At 39.0% G+C, this 14,148-nt stretch overlaps 1 protein-coding gene and 1 pseudogene across 1 annotated transcript in view; both read left to right on the top strand.

Annotated features, from left to right (window-relative positions):
* PHTF1 (putative homeodomain transcription factor 1) overlaps window positions 1–12,204 on the top strand; it is a 62,680-nt gene extending 50,476 nt beyond the window's left edge. The window contains exons 15-18 of the mRNA XM_007462469.1: window positions 8,816–8,971; window positions 9,948–10,043; window positions 10,962–11,087; window positions 11,668–12,204. Coding sequence (XP_007462531.1) covers window positions 8,816–8,971; window positions 9,948–10,043; window positions 10,962–11,087; window positions 11,668–11,688 — 399 coding nt within the window. The 3' untranslated portion in view covers window positions 11,689–12,204. The remainder of the gene's footprint in view (window positions 1–8,815; window positions 8,972–9,947; window positions 10,044–10,961; window positions 11,088–11,667) is intronic.
* Window positions 6,961–7,465, top strand: LOC103086287 (glycine cleavage system H protein, mitochondrial pseudogene; annotated as a pseudogene).
* Window positions 12,205–14,148: the final 1,944 nt, after the last annotated feature.

The following is a 14,148-nucleotide window of genomic DNA, read 5'->3' as shown; positions in this document are numbered from 1 at the left end:
TTTTCCCTTTCTTCACTTTAAATATGTCCTGCCACTCCCTTCTGGCCTGCACAGTTTCTGCTGAAAGATCAGCTTTTAACCTTATGGGGATTCCCTTGTATGCTATTTGTTGTCTTTCCCTTGCTGCTTTAAATATTTTTTTCTTTGTATTTAATTTTTAATAGTTTGATTAACATGTGTCTGGGCATGTTTCTCCTTGGTTTTATCCTGTATGGGACCATCTCTGCTTCTTGGGCTTGATTGACTATTTCCTTTCCCATATTAGGGAAGTTTTCAACTATAATCTCTTAAGTTAGTTTCTCAATCCCTTTCTTTTTCTCTTTTTCTGGGACCCCTATAATTCAAATGTTGGTGTGTTTAACATTCTCCCAGATGTCTGTGAGATTGTTCTCAATTCTTTTCATTCTTTTTTCTTTATTCTGTTCTGCAGTAGTTATTTCCACTGTTTTATCCTCCAGGTCACTTATCCATTTTTCTGACTTAGTTATTCTACTACGGATTACTTCTAGAGAATTTTAACTTTCATTTATTGTGTTGTTCATCATTGTTTGTTTGCTCTTTAGTTCTTCTAGGTTCTTGTTAAACGTTTCTTGCATTTTCTCCATTCTATTTCCATGATTTTGTATCGTCTTTATTATCATTACTCTGAATTCTTTTTCAGGTAGACTGCCTATTTCCTCTTCATTTTTTTGGTCTGGTGGGTTTTTATCTTTCTCCTTCATCTGCTGTGTATTTCTCTATCTTCTCATTTTGCTTAACTTACTGTGTTTTGGGTCTCCATTTCGCAGGCTGCAGGGTTGTAGTTCCCGTTGTTTTTGGTGTCTGTCCCCAATGGCTAAGGTTGGTTCAGTGGGTTGTGTAGGCTTCCTGGTGGAGGGGAATGGTTCCTGTGTTCTGGTAGATGAGGCTGGATCTTGTCTTTCTAGTGGGCAGGACCACATCCGGTGGTGTGTTTTGGGGTGTCTGTGACCTTATTATGATTTTAGGCAGCCTCTGTGCTAATGGGTGGGTTTGTGTTCCTGTCTTGCTAGTTGTTTGGTATAAGGTGTCCAGCACTGTATCTTGCTGGTTGTTGAGTGGAGCTGGGTCTTAGCACTGAGATGGAGATCTCTGGGAGAGCTTTTGCCGTTTGATATTACATGAGGCCCGGAGGTCTCTGGTGGTCCAATGTCCTTAACTCAGCTCTCCCACCTCAGAGGTTCAGGCCTGACACCCAATGTTAGACAGAGTACCAAGACCCTGTCAGACACATGGCAAACCTCCTCACTGAGCCCAAGAATTGCTGATCTCTGCTAGGTGACTGAATGTGAGGTGTCCTGATGCCTCTCTTACCTCAACTCTGAGGCAGAGCACCGCTTGGACAAGCATGGGAAGGAACATCATGTGGACCAAGCCCTGACGTTTGCTGGGGCCTTCACAGCAGGCATGGGGCCTGGCGCTGTTGGTTCAGAAGTGGCTCATTTTAATGTGCTCTGACCTAACTTTGCAGCTGGTTTCTAGAAAGGGAACAAAAAATGCTGCGTTTAAAAACAGCAACCAAGCCCTCCCTTACCCTTGCCTGATCTCTGGGGAGGTAGTTCTAACCTGGAATACATTTTTCCATCCCCTCACTTTCAGTTTGTATGTGCCTCTAGATCTGAAGTGAGTCTCTTGTAGAAAACATATGTACAGGTCTTCTTTTGTATTCATTCAGCCAGTCTGTGTCTTTTGGTGGAGTATTTAATCTGTTTACGTTTAAAGTAATTATCGATACGTGTGTTCTTGTTGCCATTTTGTTAATTGTTTTGGATTTGTTTTTGTAGGTCTTTTTTTTTTTTTACCTTTCCTCTTTTGTACTCTTCTCTTGTGATTTGATGACTATCTTTAGTGTTGTGTTGGGATTCCTTTTCCTTTTTTGTGTGTATATCTATTATAGATTTTTGGTTTGTGGTTACCATGAGTTTTGGTATAGCAGCCTATATATATACAAGATTGTTTTAAGTTGCTGCATTTTATTTATTTATTTTTAACTAATTTTTTTTGGCTGTGTTGGTCTTCATAGCTGCACGCGGGCTTTTCTCTTGTGGCGAGCGGGGGCTACTCTTCATTGTGGTGCATGGGCTTCTCATTGCAGTGGCTTCTCTTGTCGCATAGCACAGACCTAGGCATGTGGGCTTCAGTAGCTGTGGCTCATGGGTTCTAGAACACAAGCTCAGTGGTTGTGGTGCACGGGCTTAGTTGCTCCGTGGCATGTGGGATCTTCCCAGACCAGGGCTCGAACCCATGCCCATTGCATTGGCTGGGGGATTCTTAACCACTGTGCCACCAGGGAAGCCCTCAAATGCATTTTAAATATCCTGTGTTTATACTCTCTCTCCTCCTCTCACAATGACTAGTTTTGATGTTATATTTGTATGTGGATGATTTTGTACCTTTACTATATGTTTGCCTTTACTGGTGAGCTTTTCATTTCATACTTTTCTTATTTCTAGTTGTGGTCTTTTCTTTTCCATTTGGAGAAGTTCCTTTAGCATCTGTTGTAAAGCTGGTTTGGTAGTGCAGAATTCTCTTAGCTTTTGCCTGTCTGTAAAGCTTTTGATTTCTCTATCAAATATGAACTAGAGCCTTGCTGAGTATAGTATTCTTGGTTGTAGGATTTTCCCCTTCCTCACTTTAAATATATTATGCCACTCCCTTCTGGCCTGCAGAGTTTCTGCTGAAAAATCAACTGATAACCTAATGGGGATTCCCTTGTATGTTATTTGTTGCTTTTCCCTTGTTGTTTTCATATTTTCTCTGTCTTTAATTTTTGTCAGTTTGATGACTATGTGTCTCTGTCTGTTCCTCCTTGAGTTAATCCTGTATGGGATTCTCTGTGCTTCCTGGACTTGGGTGACTGTTTCCTTTCCCATGTTAGGGAAGTGTTCAGCTATCATCTCTTCAAATATTTTCTTAGGCCCTTTCTCTCCCTCTTCTCCTTCTGGGACCCCTATAATGCAAATGTTGGTGCATTTGACATTGTCCCAGAGGTCTCTTAACCTGTGCTCATTTCTTTTCATTCTTTTTTCTTTATTCTGTTCCACATCAGTGATTTCCACTACTCTGTCTTCCAGTTCACTGATTTGTTCTTCTGCCTCATTTATTCTGCTATTGATTCCTTCTAGTGTATTTTTCATTTCAGTTATTGCATTCTTCAACTCTGTTTGGTTGTTCTTTATATTTTCTAATTCTTTGCTAATAACTTCTTGCTCTATGCATCCATTCTTTTCCCGAGCTCTTGGATCATCTTTACAATCATTACTTTGAACTCTTTCTCAGGTAGATTGCCTATCTCCAGTTTACTTAGTTGTTCTTCTGGAGTTTTATCTTGTTTCTTTGTCTGGAACATATTCCTTTGCTGTCTCATTTTGTTTAAATTTCTATTTGTTTTCTTACGTATGTAGTAGAATAGTTAACATTTCTTGACCTTGGAGAAGTGGTCCTCTGTAGGGGTTGTCCTATGTGTCCCAACAGTACACTCCCATCTTGTTACCTAAGGGCCAGGGACCAGTCCCAGGGTGGGTTCTGACCTGTGTTTTTGGAGTTAGTTCCACAGGCCGTGGGATTGTAGTTTTCTTGCTTCTAATGTCTTCTCCCAGGTGGGTGAGGCTGGTCTAGAGTCTTGTCCAGGCTTCCTGGTGGGAGGGGCCAGTGCCCGCCCACTGGTGAGTGGAGCTGGGTGCTGGCCCTCTGGTGGGCAGGGCCATGTCAAGGGGCATGTCTGGAGGTGGCTGTGGGCTCAGGAAGTCTTTAGGCAGCCTGTCTGCTGATGGGTGGGGCTGTGTTCCTGCCCTCTTGGTTGTTTGGCCTGAGGCGTTCCAGCACTGGAGCCTACAGGCCGTTGGGTGGGGCCAGGCCTTGGTGCCAAGATCCCAAGCGAGATGTCTACCTCCAGCCAGAGTTCACATCAGTGAACACTCCTCAGTGTGTCAGCCACCAGCTTTTATGATCCTAGAGAGAGCCACAGCTGCCCCCCACCTTCCCAGGAGACCCTCCAAGACCAGCAGGGAGGTCTGTCCCAGGCTCCTATAAAGTCACTGCTTTTGCCCTCAGTCCCAGTGCACGAGGACCTTGTATGTGCCCTCCAAGAGTGAAGTCTCTGTTTGCCCCAGTCCTGTGGAGCTCCTACAATCAAGCCCCCCTGGCCTTCAAAGCCAAATGCTCTGGGGCTCCTCCTCCCAGTGCCAGACCCCTAGGCTGGGGAACCTGGTGTGGGGCTCAGAGCTCTCATTCCTTGGGGAGAATTTCTGTGATATAATTATTCTCAGTTTGTGGGTCACCCACCCAGGCTGTATGGGATTTGATTATATTATGAGTGCACCCCTCCTGGTTACCATCTCACTGTGATTTCTTCTTTATGTCTTTGAATGTAGAATATTTTTTTTTTGGTAGCTTCCAGTCTGTTTTACTGATGGTTGTTCAGCAGTTAGTTGTGATTTTGATGTGCTTGTGAGAGGAGGTGAGCTCAAGGTCCTTCTACTCCATTATGTTTTCTCCAATCCTGCTCCTGTTTGCTTGTTTCTTAATCCAGCCTCCCAGTTTTAGTGATTTGGAATGTCTGACCCAGTTAAACTTAATTACTATAACTACAAATACTATTTGGTTCCTATTTGGTTTATTTGTTAATTTTCCTTTTTCTCTTTTTTTTGGGCCATCTTTTATTAATCAAATATTTTAAAATATTTCATTTAATCCTCTCTGTTAACTTTATATATATATATATATATATATATATATATATATATATATATATATATATTTACTACTATTGACCCCAGAGATTACAACATACATCCTTAGCTTATTACAGTCTAATAAAATAATTAATTTACCATGCTAGGACCTTACAACACTTTATGTCATTTACTCATTCACTTTTTTTTTTTTTTTTACCCATTCACTTTTGTGTTACACATGTCCTTCATTTTAATTTTACATGTATCTTAAACCCATAAGATGTAATTATTATTGCTTTTTGTAGTTAATTATTAATTTATATTTACCTACATATTTATCCTTTCCATTACTTTTCATTAGTTTGTGCATTTCCGTGTTTTTCTCTGGGATTGTTTCCTGCCTGCTTGAAGAGTCTGCTGGTGATGAATTCTCTCAGTTTTTGTTTGTTTGAAAATGTCTTTTATCACTTTCATGTTTGAAGGATATTTTTAATGGGTAGAGATTTCTAGGTTGCCAGTTACTTTCAGCACTTTTAGGTTGCTATTAGTTGTTACTTTCCTCACCCCTGCCGCCCCTACCCCCCCACCCCTTAGTTGTAAGTAACTTGCTGGGGTGAATACCTGACCCAGACTAAACTAAACGTATTCCCTCTTTTGCAAATTAGAAATGAAAACCTGAGGTATCAGTGGTGGACTTCGCAGAAGAAAGGTCAGAAGGGATCACTGGGGCCAGTAGCATTGGAAACAAGTCAGAGTTGGGGGGAGCAGTAAAGAAGGGTCTTGCAAGGCCTGGGAGGAGTGGAGGGGGGAGCCTGAATGGCCCTAGTGGAAGGGAGATGGGGAGGGCAGCTACCTGCTGACTTTCTGATTTTCAAAGGCCCGCATTTAGTTTCTGTGAGGGGTCTCTGTATATTTTTCAATAAATCTCATTTTACCTTGGGCTTGCTTTAGTAAACTTTACATTTCAATCAACAAAAAAATTTTGTAAAAAATGAAAACTTTTACCAGAAAACTTGACACATAATAGGCATTTTATAATTGGTGGCTGCTGCTGTTGTTATTCAGATCCTAAAGTGGAGTAAAGATCTGATCCTCAGGATTTTCTAGTCATGCCAGTGGGATGGGCTGCATGTTTTAGGGGGCTCTTTAGTCAAATGCAAATTTACTATTGGGTTGGTCAAAAAGTTTGTTCGGTTTTTTTTTCATAAGATGGCTCTAGTAGTGCTTAGTTGTCTGACTTCATTTGAAACAATTTCATTAGACTGTATTGTGACAGCTGTCATGTCAGCCTGCATTAAAAAAAAAAAAACTTATCAAAACTGGTGAATTTTTTTTTTTTTTTTTTTTTTTTTTCCTTGCGTTATGCGGGCCTCTCACTGTTGTGGCCTCTCCCATTTGCGGAGCACAGGCTCCGGACGCGCAGGCTCAGTGGCCATGGCTCACGGGCCCAGCCGCTCCGCGGCATGTGGGATCTTCCCGAAACGGGGCACGAACCCGCGTCTCCTGCATCGGCAGGCGGACTCTCAAGCACTGCGCCACCAGGGAAGCCCAAAACTGGTGAATTTTTGTGTAGTCATATTCAATATGGAATATTGAAGATGGAAGAAAAAAAGCAACATTTTCGGCATATTATGCTTTATTATTTCAAGAAAGGTAAAACCACAAATGAAATGCAAAAAAGACGTGCAGTATATGGAGAAGGTGCTGTGACTGATCAAACGTGTCAAAAGTGGTTTTTGAAGTTTTGTGCTGGAGATTTCTCTCTGGACATTACTCCGTGGTCGGGTAGACCAGTTGGAGTTGCTAGTGTTCAAATCGAGACATTAATTGAGAATAATCAACATTATACCACACAGGAGATAGCCGACATACTCAGAATATCCAAGTTGAGCAATGAAAATCATGTGCACCAGCTGGGTTATGTCCATCGCTTTGATGTTTGGGTTTCACGTAAGTAAAGCAAAAAAAATCTTCTTGACTGTTATTTCCACATGCGATTCTCTGCTTAAACGTAACGAAAATGTTCCATTTTTAAAACAAATTGTGACGGGCGATGAAAAGTGGATACTGTACAACAATGTGGAACGGAAGAGATCGTGGGGCAAGCAAAATGAACCACCACCAACCACACCAAAGGCCGGTCTTCATCCAAAGGAGGTGATGTTGTGTATATGGTGGGACTGGAAGGGAGTCCTCTATTATGAGCTCCTTCCAGAAAACCAAACGATTAATTCCAACAAGTACTGCTCCCAGCACCCCTGCGAACATGGCACTGTGAGTGGCGTGGAGTGTGCGGGCCGCGGTCTGCAGCCTGCGCCCAACGCGCCCTGCCTGCCGCGGCCCTGGGGACTGTGGGCGGGCACCGTCCGGGCGCTGCGCACTGGATCCACTCTGCTGTCGGGTCGTAAATTCACAAACACGAATGGGTAACAACAGAAGACGGTGTTGGAACAGTAGGAGTCAAACATTTTGCACAGGAATCTTTGGGAGATGTTGTTTACTGTAGCCTGCCTGAAGTTGGGACAAAATTGAACAAACAAGAGGAATTTGGTGCTTTGGAAAGTGTGAAAGCTGCTAGTGAACTCTCTCCTCCTCTATCAGGAGAAGTAACTGAAATTAATGAAGCTCTAGCAGAAAATCCAGGGCTTGTCAACAGATCTTGTTATGAAGATGGTTGGCTGATCAAGATGACACTCAGTAACCCTTCAGAACTAGATGGACTAATGAGTGAAGAAGCCTATGAGAAATGCATAAAATCCATTGAGGAGTGAGAATGGAACCCCTAAAGAAACTAGTTTGAAACAACTTAATCTAGCATAGTTGTCTTAAATTAGTGGTGGATAGATTTTTAAAAAAGCAACTTTTAGCAAAATAAACTACTTGCAACAATGTTGCCTGAAGAAAATACCCCTTAACTTCCTAATGATTTCAGATAAACACATGCATCTTTTTCACAACACCCTGTGATTTTTAGGCTAGTCTCCAGTTATAATATACTCAGAATTCCTGAAATTATCTGTGGTAAAACTAGTTATAAAAATGATGTAATTCAAGGATAACATTGTTATCTTAACCTTATATAATATTGCAACTTGCTTACAGCCATCCCTGGATTTGGGTCAAAATACTCAATGAACTTGCCACTGGAAATAAATGGCAGTGGAGAAAAGTTTGTTAGTTGTATAGTGTCCAGTAAAGAACATTACTATCTTAATTTTGCAATATACTGTGTTTGCTGGTGCTATTTTTATACAGTAAAGCAACAGCCTTGCAGGAAAATAAGAAACAGTTTAATAATAAAATATTCAAATTCTTAAAAAAAAAAATACTGCTCCCAATTAGGCCAACTGAAAGCAGCACTCAACGAAAAGCATCCAGTATTAGTCAACAGAAAACACATAATCTTCCATCAGGATAACACAAGACCACATGCTTCTTTGATGACCAGGCGAAAACTGTTACAGCTTGGCTGGGAAGTTCTGATTCATCTGCCACATTCACCAGACATTGCACCTTTGGATTTCCACTTATTTAGGTCTTTACAAAATTCTCTTAATGGAAAGAATTTTTCAATTCCCTGCAAGACTGTAAAAGGCACCTGGAACAGTTCTTTGCTCAAAAAGATAAAAGAGTTTTGGGAAGATGGAATTATGAAGTTGCCTGAAAAATGGCAGAAGGTAGTGGAACAAAAGGGTGAATACGTTGTTCAATGAAGTTCTCGGTGAAAATGAAAAATGTGTTGTTTATTTTTACTTACAAACCAAAGGAACTTTTTGGCCAACCCTACTTTGAAAAATGGTCACCATATAATTGTGAGTGGGCACACTTGTGGTTAAAGAGTTTGGAAATACATTTGTCTTATTTCACTTATTCTATTATGTTTTCTTCCCTTGTTACTTCCAGACCCTTGCTGTCTCTCATGCAAAGAAGAAAATCTAGGAAACTTAGAGAAATACATAATTACTAATTGAATAGATAATACTTTATGAGTATTAAAAGTCTCCTGCTTTGAGTATTAAAATATTGGTATCTTGTAAATGTTTTTAAAGTTCTAGAGTAAAGGAGTAATTACAGATTTTAAGACAAGTGAAAAACTTAACTTTTTTTGGTCCTTTTCATAGGTTCTCCGGGGACATAAAACTTTCCTAAATGATGCTTATAACTGGGAGTTTTTGATCTGGGAATCAGCTTTACTACTTTTCTTACTGCGCTTAGCCTCACTGGGGTCTGAAACCAATAAGAAATACAGCAATGTCTCAATATTACTTACTGAACAGGTATTGATTGGTCCTTGACAGTTTTATTCAGTGGTTAGAGATGGTATAATAAGATTTCTGCAGAAGATTCAGGGTTGAGTCTCGATTCTGTCACTTTCTAGCTATATGACCTTACACCTTACAAGTCACTTTGCAACTATGTAATTGCTTCCTCTTTATAAAATGAGGATATTATCTTTCCCACCTGCTCCCAGGATTGGGTGCTACTTCATAGTATAAAAATTATTTTTGTTGGTGGTAATGGAGCATATGCTTTAAATCTCATATTATGTGTCAAGTATTAGATCTTTAGAGTACCTGTCATTTAAGGATGTTTAATAAGTTTCTTGACTTTCTTCTCTATCAGTCAAAACGCTGAATACATTCAGTGTTTGGAAAATACTTGCTCTTTAGTATGTGAGTAGATATTACAATTGAGAAATGTTTCTTATAAATACAGAGTAGTATAGAGTTGGGTTTTTTTGTTTCTAATTTTATGTTTATCCATAAGTTTTAAATAAAAATACCTAATATCATTAGATTTTTTTTTTTTTTTGGCCTTAGAATTATAGTGGAGAATTCTTACCATAAGGGGAAAAACAAGGGATTAGTAAATTAAAAGCAGCGATCTTTTTCCATTCCATGAATGTTTAATGAGGATGTTAGATTATTTGGGGCATACCAAGATGAGTAAGATATAGTTTTTGAACTCAAGGAGTTTACAATTTAATTGCCATAGTTAATATAAAAGTTTGCATTGTTTTGATAAATTGCTTCATTGTTATTTTTTCTTCACTAAATAGCTTTTCTTTGCCATATGTGACTGATTAGGGATGGGGGTTTGGGTAGGTGGCATATGTGCTCTGAAGAAATAGCTACTGGAATTTTGAAATTTAGTTTACTTGAAAACATTGACCTCAAAATCTGCCATGTTGAATGCAATATATATATCTATCTTTTCCATGACATTTGCCCTAATCTCTATTCCTTCCCTTAGATTAATTTATATCTTAAAATGGAAAAAAAGCCGAATAAGAAAGAGCAGCTTACTCTAGTAAACAATGTATTAAAGCTATCCACCAAGTTGCTGAAAGTAAGTAATACCCTGTGATACATTTTTACTACCATTTAATTAAATCAATGCTGTACTTCTTGGAGAGGACCCTAGTAACAGATAGATGCTGTGTAGATTCAAACTACCAACTTGATAGTTTGGGGTTAATGACTCTATGAGAAAAAGTTTCCCAACTTACTACCCAGGTTCTAGTGATTGCTGATGTCTGTCACATTTTAAAATTACATTAAAAAATCACAAATAGCATATTGCTTGAATCCACCTTTAAAAACTTAGCTAGTGGAAAAGTAGGTGAGAGTCCATTACAGGCATTAATTAATTAACTTATTACTTTTTAATTTTTTTTTTTTTTTTTTTTTTTTGCGGTACGTGGGCCTCTCACTGCTGTGGCCTCTCCCGCTGCGGAGCACAGGCTCCGGACACGCAGGCTCAGCCGCCATGGCTCACAGGCCCAGCTGCTCCGTGGCACGTGGGACCCTCCCGGGCCAGGGCACGAACCCGTGTCCCCTGCATCGGCAGGCAGACCCCCAACCACTGCACCACCAGGGAAGCCCTACTTTTTAATTTTAAAATTATTATTTTTAATTGAAGTATAGTTGATTTACAATGTTTCTGGTGTGCGGCAAAGTGATATATATATTCAGATTCTTTTCCATTATAGGTTATTACAAGATATTGAACATAGTTCCCTGTACAATACAGTAGGTCCTTGTTGTTTATTTTATATACAATAGTCTGTATCTGTTAATCCCAAATTCCAAATTTATCCTTCCCCCGCTTCCCCTCATTACAGTTTTTTTGAAGGTAGCTATTGAACATTAAGGGAAGAGGTTTTAAGCAATCATCCTCTCCCAAGACTGAAAAAAACACTCGAGAAATCACTGGTGGCTATTATGAAACCATGTATTTCATCTCAGTTCTTTCATGTTTTTGTAGGAGCTGGACACACCATTTAGACTCTATGGACTGACAATGAACCCCTTGATCTACAATATCACACGAGTAGTTATCCTTTCTGCTGTCTCAGGTGTTATAAGTGATCTTCTCGGATTTAATATAAGAGTAAGTGTGATTATCACCCTGTAGCATCTGCCTTAGTCTTAAAACTTATTGTATATAGTAATCTTTGTTTTTCCCACTGTGTGTGTGTGTGTGTGTGTGTGTGTGTGTGAGAGAGAGAGAGAGAGAGAGCGAGAGAGAGAGCGAGAGAGGCAGGGTGGAAGGAGGGAGGGAGGGACTGGCATGGAAATAACTCTTGAGGTAGAGAAATAGACATTTGAAATAGACATTCAGCTTAGGTTTTCTCATTTTATGCAAGTACAATAGATCGTGCTCTTGAATGGAACAAAAAAATCAAGTTTGAATCTCATGTCAATTTAATAGCGTGGGCTGGGTTGGCCTCTGATCTAGGGAAATGTACAGAGGCAGAATGAATGAAAACCAAAAACCCGTGAACTGCAGTATATCTTTTTTGATCCTGGAAATTGTTAACGGTTTTTTTCTCTATGATGTTCTATGGTTGCTGTTGTCACAGCTGGTACTTTTTTCTTATGTAAACGGTTCTTGGTTTACATGTAAGTGTACCTATCAACCCCACCTATTTGTCATAAAACTAACTATTTTGGTGATTTTCTTTTCTTAGCTGTGGAAAATTAAATCATAAGCTGAGTCATGTGCCCGGACTTTCTCCCCTTGCTGGCATCAGTGCTTAACCCATTAAGGAAAGAGATGACTGCAAACCCACGAGACACCCAGCTGCTTGTTCACACGGAGAGGTGCCCTCAGCTCTACCTAATCTAACGAATGGTGTTTTCAGAGGAACAGAGCCTTTTCCATCTGGGTGTGCATGCTAAAAACCTGTATTTTCATGGTTTTCAAATAGTATGAATAGTCAGGAGACTGAAGACTGTTGTGTTATAGTAACTTAAGGACAACTTTTTAAGTTAGGAAATTTATTCTGGGCATTTCAGTGCTGTGACAGTTATATTTATTGGAAATAGTCTTTTGGGTAACTATGGCAGATGCCCAAAGCATGAAGCAAAATCCTTTATTGGAAATATGCAAATTCGGTACTTTTCTATTACAGTCTATAGAATTGGAGATTTCATTTCTCTAGCAAAGAGAGATCAAGTTTAAACTATTTTAGGTTGAGCCTGAATAAAAGAACTTTATTGGAGAATTTCAGTTTCTAGGCTTTTTTGTTGTTGTTGAAAGAAAAAAATAACCTTTTAAACTGTGATTTTCTGTTAAACTATGGAGAAAATTTTAATTAGTGTATAATTTTGAAGTTAATCCTAATAACTGTATAGTTGTTGGTGAAAGAGTCATGCATGTAATATGGCATGTAATTCAGCATGAAAAATTTAAGTCTATGCACACTCATCCGTGTCCACCATAAAACATGTTTTCCATTTAAATCATCTGAGCTATGTTTCCCATCACACTACTAAGTGAAGCGTTCATAGTTTATCTGTTGTGAGACTCAATGTATTTAACCCTCAGTATAATCTCATGTCCTCGGTGTCTGTACTGAGCCAAGCTATGCCACTGATGACTTGGATTCTCTTATCAGTATCCCCTATTGCACATACATGCGTATACATATGTTAATGAAAACTCTAATAGTCTACATTTAATTCCTGCTCATTAAGTTACCCACTTTGAAGAATCTCTCGAGGCAAATTGAAAGCCCACATTTTAATGACAAGATTTTGTGAATTTTTAAATGGAAAATAATTAGGAAACTTAGTTATTACATGTGAAGTATGTACATGCAAAATCAGTGTATCATTTACACATATCCTAATATGCAGGAAGAGTTTTGAGGTTTAAAGATGAATTTCTTAAGTCCAGGAATTGAGGTCAGACCTTTCTGGATTCATATCCTTGGCTCTGCTACTTATTAGCTTCATAGTCTAAGGCAAGTTACTTAACATTTTTGCATCTCAATTTCTTTACCTGTTTAATAAGGATAATAACTACCTAATAGTGTTGTTAAGGTTAAATGAGATTATCATGTAAGGTACTTAACATGGCATAAAGTAGCCCTTAATAAATCCACAGTAAACATTTGTAATTACTGTTAAAACCCTTTAAAAATCTTTTGCTGATAGATTCCTAACTGTGAAGATGGAAACCTAGGGGGCAAGATTGCTGAGCTAGAAGTGGATTACCAAAAATTGCAGCCATTCCAAATACTGCGTGATAGTTAAAATTCTTTTTAAAAAGTAAAACCCCATTATAGTGATTTACCTTTGGAAGGAAGTGATCTGTAAAGGCACTTCAGTATCTCAGCAGATGGCTCATAGAAATCATGCTTTAACTGTTTTCCATAAGGAACAATAGCAGCTATCTCAAATCCAGGATTGAACTGCTCAGTGCTGATTTCGGATGAAGAAAGCTTTATCTTTTTCTCCTACAAAAAAAAAAACACTGTTCTATTTGTATTTGAATTTTTTACACAGTGAATTCTTTAGCGTAAATGCAGTATTCAGAATAGTTTACTCCTGTGAGTTGTTTGGGTTATAGTTTTGATGGTGTATAATTGGTTTAAATGATTTTTCAGGTGGGTAAAATTAACTGTATGGGTAGTTGCTCATGTCAGAAACTTGGGAATCATTTTTCACTCTTGCCTTTCTCATACCTCACATCCAGTCATCAAGTCTGTGAGTAATTATCTTCTAGATATTTTTCTAATCAGTCCTTTCTTCTCCATCCCCACTTTCACCACCCTCATCTAAGTCAACATCCTTTGTTTTTGAACAAGATTCTGTTTTTCTGCCCCTCTCCCCCATGCCCACCTATTCATCTCAAAAGCTAATGTGTCTTTTCTGAAATGCAAGTCTCAGTCTCATCGTTTAGAATCTATTAATGGCTTAGTATTACTTTGAAGGTAAAAATCCAAAATCTTTTTAGCAAGGTGTATAGGCCTACCTTGTTGAGAAAGATTTTTGAATCTCTATGTTTGAAAGATGTTTTTTCTGGGCATAAAATTCTAGTTTTCAAGATGTTGCTGCTCTACTGCCTCCTGGATTGCATTGCTTCTGACAAGAAGTCTGATGTCATTGTCATCTTCGTTCTTCTGTATGTTTTTTGTGTTTTTTTTTAACTCTGGCTGCTTTTA

Source organism: Lipotes vexillifer, unplaced genomic scaffold (assembly GCF_000442215.2).
Source record: "Lipotes vexillifer unplaced genomic scaffold, Lipotes_vexillifer_v1.1 scaffold1029, whole genome shotgun sequence".
Lineage (NCBI taxonomy): Eukaryota > Metazoa > Chordata > Mammalia > Artiodactyla > Lipotidae > Lipotes > Lipotes vexillifer.
The sequence above is the reverse complement of the archived record's forward strand: the minus strand, read 5'-3'. Positions and strand labels throughout refer to the sequence as shown.